The 6,159-nt window shown below is 43.7% G+C and overlaps 2 protein-coding genes across 3 annotated transcripts in view; both read right to left on the bottom strand.

Annotated features, from left to right (window-relative positions):
* Positions 1-2,474, bottom strand: part of LOC107672339 (inactive tyrosine-protein kinase 7-like) — a 3,093-nt gene extending 619 nt beyond the window's left edge. The window contains exons 1-4 of the mRNA XM_016465485.1: positions 2,466-2,474; positions 1,936-2,109; positions 414-494; positions 148-299 (exon numbers count right to left, since the gene is read on the bottom strand). Coding sequence (XP_016320971.1) covers positions 148-299; positions 414-494; positions 1,936-2,109; positions 2,466-2,474 — 416 coding nt within the window. The remainder of the gene's footprint in view (positions 1-147; positions 300-413; positions 495-1,935; positions 2,110-2,465) is intronic.
* LOC107672348 (inactive tyrosine-protein kinase 7-like) overlaps positions 2,454-6,159 on the bottom strand; it is a 42,547-nt gene continuing 38,841 nt past the window's right edge. The window contains exons 10-15 of one of the 2 annotated variants that reach the window (XM_016465501.1): positions 5,853-5,972; positions 5,548-5,697; positions 5,302-5,449; positions 3,964-4,091; positions 2,890-3,090; positions 2,454-2,704 (exon numbers count right to left, since the gene is read on the bottom strand). In XM_016465501.1, coding sequence (XP_016320987.1) covers positions 2,502-2,704; positions 2,890-3,090; positions 3,964-4,091; positions 5,302-5,449; positions 5,548-5,697; positions 5,853-5,972 — 950 coding nt within the window. In that variant the 3' untranslated portion in view covers positions 2,454-2,501. Of the gene's footprint in view, positions 2,705-2,889; positions 3,091-3,920; positions 4,092-5,301; positions 5,450-5,547; positions 5,698-5,852; positions 5,973-6,159 lie in introns of those variants that run through there. The other variant, XM_016465502.1, reaches the window with a different exon arrangement.

Raw genomic sequence — 6,159 nt, 5'->3', positions numbered from 1 at the left:
ACACACACACACACACACACACGCACACACATCAGCACATGTGACTGAGCTTCATCAACACTAGATGGCGCTCTGCACACATGTGAACATTGGCAGCAGATCTCACAGCGCTTTAATGATCATCAAATGGACTGAAGGAGCTGGTACCTGTTATAGACGTCTTTACTCAGACTGAGCGCAGACACCTTCACGTGTCTCTGTCCGCTGATCAGACAGTTCCTGGCTGCCAGGTCTTTATGCACAAAACCCCTGTTTGATAAATGCTGCATCCCATGAGCCACCTGAGCACAGATGGAGACCTGCAGAGCACCGTGAACATCAACACAGAGTCACACGAGTTATTAAACACACAAACCACCTCAGGGACACAGCAACAGGTAAAATAATAATGAAACGTCACAGGAAGAACTTGCTTTAGTTCTAGTGCTGATGGGATGCGGCTTGAGTTTCTCATCGCTGCTTTTTGATATTCTGAGGAACTGTTTGAGATCACCCTGAAAAACACGAGAAAAGCACTCACATCAGCACGACTTCACTATTAACACGGACACACTTTACTACATCATAAACAGATATGAACGTACTGTACATTCAAACAGAAAATCATCATACGTAGGTGCATCAGATAAAAGTCTAATACAGACATGAAAAACTGGATAAATCCTGAGGAAGTTCGATTGACCGCAATGTTGCTTATAAAGACAATAAAGTAAAATATTGTGATGATGCAAGTTTAATCTTAATGTTCTGGTCATTTTGACCCAGAGAGGATTTTATTTTTCCTGGAAATGCTAGTAAATGTTAAAGCATTGGACTAAAACTTACTGACTTATATTTTTTGTACTTTTGGGGGATTTTTTCCCCACTACAAAAACTGATTATAAACGTCTCATTATTCTATATCACCAAATCTTGGATTCAATCTTCTTCAAACGTATTTTTTGTCAATCAGCACAGGTTTTGTTTTTTGGAACTGATTTTCCGCATGCCTCATTGATCTGAGCTCAGTTTTAGAGTGAAAAATCATTATTTGTGCATCATTTTTGGCAATATTCAATCAAAAACTGAGGTGCATAAACTCAGGTCAATGAGGCCTGTGATCAATCAGCTCCAAAAAGAAACACAAACCCTGTGCTAAATGAAAGAAAACAATCTGACAAAAAGATTGAATCCGAGATTTGGTGATAATACAGCATAATGAGAGATTTATAAGCAGTTTCTTGTAGGCCTGTCATTTTTGATTGGGAACACCAAATTAGGAAAAGGAATGATATTACGCGGCGCCTGAAAACAGGCTAACTTCCGTCAACATAACCAACGTGACCACCTGCTTGCACAGGGAGCGTGCTGGGGACTATTTTCAGGCGCTGCGTAATATCATTGCGCCTGCTGCACCCATGTTACGGCAGCAAAGCTCCTTGATTATTACGCCGGAATGAGAGTATAGTTCCTAGCCATATCGGCCTAGAAAATCACAACTTTTCATTTTCCGTCGGTCTTAGTACACGATGTAACTACAGAAGAGTCAAGTTTTAAATAGGAAAAATATAGAAACTCTTTGGTCATTTTTGAGTGAGATGCTAACGGTCTAATCAGATTCAATGATCTATGCTAAGCTACAGCTAAAAGTGCTACCGCCAGACCCGGAGATCGGCCGAATGGATTCGAAAACGGTAGAACTCAACTGTTTAACTCTAGGCGAGTCAGAAAATGAGCCTATTTTCAAAAATAGTGGAGTGTTCCTTTAAGAAGTGTGCAGGATTGATACATTCAAACCGAAACGGTGTGTATGCTGATTTATATTATTCATACTGCTAATTAAGTGAAAGAGAATTAGAACACATAAATGTGTGTTCTGTGTGTACACAAGCCAAACTAATTAAAATATAAGAGTGCATGTTGCATATATATTAATAAAGGATTTGAGTTTAGTACCAGATCCACATATTCCAGGATCATGTAATGAGGTTGGGTTTCTCTGCAGATTCCCAGCAGTCGTACGATGTGAGCGTGATTGAGTTTGCTGAACATCTCCAGCTCTCGTCTGAACTCAGTTCGGTGCGTTTCCTCTCGGCTCTCTAAACTCTTGACCAGCACCAGCGTCTCCGGCTCGAGTTATTATGGATTATGGACTCTATGGTGTTTTAGTTAAAAAGGTCTTAATGCTGGATTTGTTTCAGCTTTTGTCTTCTCCAGATGTTAACTGATGGACTGGAGTGCTGTGGATTACTTGTGGATTATTGTGATGTTTTTATCAGCTGTTTGGACTCTCATTCTGACGGCACCCATTCACTGCAGAGCATCCATTGCTGAGACACTGATGCAATGCTGCATTTCTACAAACCTGATGAAGAAACAAACTCATCCTAATCTCAGATGAGCACATTTTCAGCACATTTTAATTTTATCCCTTTAATAAATGAATATGATGTGATTTCTTTAAGTAATATCCTAAATCTAGAAGCAAATATCATCATAATGTAAAATCTTTTAAATGATTATTATTGTAAAAGTGAACTGAAGTGAGTTTGGTTCTGTTTTGCTGATTCATTACCCAGTGAGGTGATGGTCTGCAGGTGCGCTCTGGGAAAGTGCAGCTTGTCACCGCAGCTCTGCTGTTTCTCTGAGTCTGCTGAAGGTCTCATGCTGCTTAAAGCCACTTCTTCCTGGATCTCAGACATCCTGTGGCCATTCAGCTGAACACCTAGAGGAAACACACACACACTCTTTGCAAACATCTCTAAATAATGTGTGAAAACAGAACTTGTGCCTAATGACAAGACTGTTGGTTGAACAGTCACTACATATAAGACACATATAGCTCAAAACAGGCAGATATCAGCTGGTTGATTAGTCTAGAGGATCTCAGTCTAGATGACACACACGTACCGTTCAGACACTCCATCTCGGGCTCTTCTCCGGCGCGGTTCTTCTGCAGCCGTTTGCTCTTGCGTCTCTGTTTGCAGTAGAACATCAGTCCCAGCACAGCAATGATGTACGCCACGGCCACGGCCACCGACAGCGCGATCGTCTGGAACATCTTAAACTGACTCTTATCCTCGTCTTCACTGCGCGGGTGCACAGGCTTCTCTGAGAACAGAGACACATCACAAAACACTACAGTAAACCTGTAGTAAAATCACTGTAAACCATCTGATAAACTCTTACATTTATCATTATTAATCAGAATAAATATTTATTCCTGCAAGCTGATAAGTGTAATTGTAGCTTTTTACAGTTGCCAGGCAACAATGTAACACTGATAGTGAATGTGTGTCACTGTAATCAGAGTTTCTAAGCACTTCAAAGGAGTCTGACATCACACTGAACTTCACTGATCTAGCCGTTTCAATGACTTCAACTTCTTAAATACTGATCTAAATCCTTCAGAACCTTTATTAAATGTCTGAATCAGTAATCAAATCTTAAAGATTATCATCTACTTGTCTTGTTTATGAGAAATTGATCAAAATGAAGTGAGTTGATGATTAAAACAAGAACAAATATCTGCCAACAGGCTCAGAAAAATCAACTTGATTCAAAGTGAAAACAAGTTTTCATTCCTCAGTGACAGATATTTGCTCTTGTTTTAAGCATAAACTCACTTAAAGGATGTTTAGATTTGTACTGAAAACAAAATTACTGAGGAAGTGCAGTGTATGCAACATTTAATGCCATGACTTTATGAATGTAAGACTTTCTGCTCTGATTTAAGACTTTTTAAAGCCTTAATTTGTAGAAGGGTGAATTTAGACTTTTTAAGACCCACAGAAACCCTGTGTATTGTATAAAGCACTATGGAAATAGATGTGAAATATGAAATGAAATAACAAACACACTGTATGATCAGTGTGTGAGTGTGTGCATGAACACTATGACTTCTCAAGCTAAAATCTGCCTTATTTATTAAAAAAACACACCAATCAGGTTAAAATGTTCCTCGTGTGAGTTAGTGTTCCTCACCCACGACATAGAGCTGCGCTGCGGTGTCTCTGATGTTGCAGGTGTTTCCTGCGATACAGGTGTACACACCCGTGTCCTCAGTGGTCACATCACTAATGACCAGAGAGCCGTTGGGCATCTTCTGAAACCTGGAGAAACACAATTAACACACGTCAACATCTGCTGCATGAAGGACCATCGTGTATGGGAGAGACAGACAGGTGCAGTGAAACAGACAGGTGTAGTGAGACAGACAGACAGGTGCAGCGAGATAGACAGATGAAGTGAAACAGACAGACAGGTGCAGTGAGACAGACAGACAGGTGTAGCGAGATAGACAGATGGAGTGAAACAGCCAGAGACACAGACAGACAGGTAGAGTGAGACAGACAGACAGACAGGTGCAGCGAGATAGACAGATGGAGTGAGAAAGACAGAGACACAGACAGACAGGTGGAGTGAGACGGACAGAGGCACAGACAGACAGGTGGAGTGAGAGAGACAGAGACACAGACAGACAGGTGGAGTGAGACAGACTTGTGCAGTGAGACAGACAGATGGAGTGAGACAGACAGAGACAGACAGAGACACAGACAGACAGGTGGAGTGAGACAGACTTGTGCAGTGAGACAGACAGATGGAGTGAGACAGACAGACAGGTGGAGTGAGCCAGACAGAGACAGACAGACTGGTGCAGTGAGACAGACAGACGCAGTGAGACAGACAGATGCAGTGAGAAAGACTGGTGCAGTGAGACAGGGCAGGTGCAGCGAGACAGACAGTGACAGACAGAGACACAGACAGACAGGTGCAGTGAGACAGTCAGGTATAGTGAGACAGACAGATGAAGTGAGAGAGACAGAGACACAGACAGACAGTTGGAGTGAGACAGGCAGGTGGAGTGAGATAGACAGACAGGTGTAGTGAGACAGACAGATGGAGTGAGACACAGACAGGTGGAGTGAGACAGACAGATGCAGTAAGACAGACAGATGGAGTGAGACAGACAGAGACACAGACAGGCAGGAGGAGTGAGACAGACAGAGACACAGACAGGCAGGTGGAGTGAGATAGACAGACAGGTGTAGTGAGACAGACAGATTGAGTGAGACACAGACAGGTGGAGTGAGACAGACAGATGCAGTAAGACAGACAGATGGAGTGAGACAGACAGAGACACAGACAGGCAGGAGGAGTGAGACAGACAGAGACACAGACGGGCAGGTGGAGTGAGACAGACAGGTGCAGTGAGACAGGCAGCTGCAGTGAGACAGACAGGTGCAGTGAGACAGACAGATGGAGTGAGACAGACAGAGACAGACAGAGACACAGACAGGCAGGTGGAGTGAGATCACTGGCCTGCTGGAGCTGCTGCTGCTGAGTAGTTTGTCTTTGAGCCTCCACTGGACGTACGGCTGCGGGTCACCTGACGCCTGGCAGTGAAACACGGCCGTGTGACCCTGATAGACTGTGGTCTGCTCCGGCTCCAGCTTAAACTCCACGTGAACTGACAAAACACACAGACGGACGTGAGTGTATCAGTGTGTGTGGAACAACTCACATGACCTCATGATCAACCACAGCATTCAAATCTAACACACACACCTCCTACAGTGAGATGGACGTGCGCTCGTATCTCTCCCTGCTCGCTGCTGGACGCCACACATGTGTAGTTTCCTCCATCGGCGCGGGTCACTGTTCTGAAGCGCAGAACTCCGTTCATCTGACTCACGTGAGACGGGAGATCAGCGCTGTCTGCGGAGAGACATGCATGAGAAACCAGCTCAAACACACCAGACATCACTGCACAGCAACAGCAAGCCATTCAGTTTCAATCAGAGCTGCCCAGCTAACAATAAAAGTATGTGTTATGTGATCGTTAAGGTAACATTCCATTTTATGTCTCTGACCTGCTCTGCTCCAGTGTATGATGGGCATCTCTCGTCCTGCAGCAACACAGCTGACGCTGCTCTCTCTGTCCAGCTGCAGACACTGCGACGGCTGCGGGACGGGCGTGAACTTCAACTTCTCTGAGAGAGACGCACATTATTTACAAACTATTTTCCTGTTTGACACTGTAAAGCTGCTTTGACACAATCAGTATTGTACAGTATAAAGCAGAGGTGGGACCAAGTCATTGTTTTGCAAGTCACAAGTAAGTCTCGAGTCTTTGCATTCAAGTCTCGAGTCAAGTCCCGAGTCAAGACAGACAAGTCC

Source organism: Sinocyclocheilus anshuiensis, unplaced genomic scaffold (assembly GCF_001515605.1).
Source record: "Sinocyclocheilus anshuiensis isolate Anshui unplaced genomic scaffold, SAMN03320099.WGS_v1.1 scaffold92, whole genome shotgun sequence".
Taxonomy (NCBI): domain Eukaryota; kingdom Metazoa; phylum Chordata; class Actinopteri; order Cypriniformes; family Cyprinidae; genus Sinocyclocheilus; species Sinocyclocheilus anshuiensis.
Note: the sequence above shows the minus strand (reverse complement) of the source record. Positions and strands in the feature narration are given on the sequence as shown.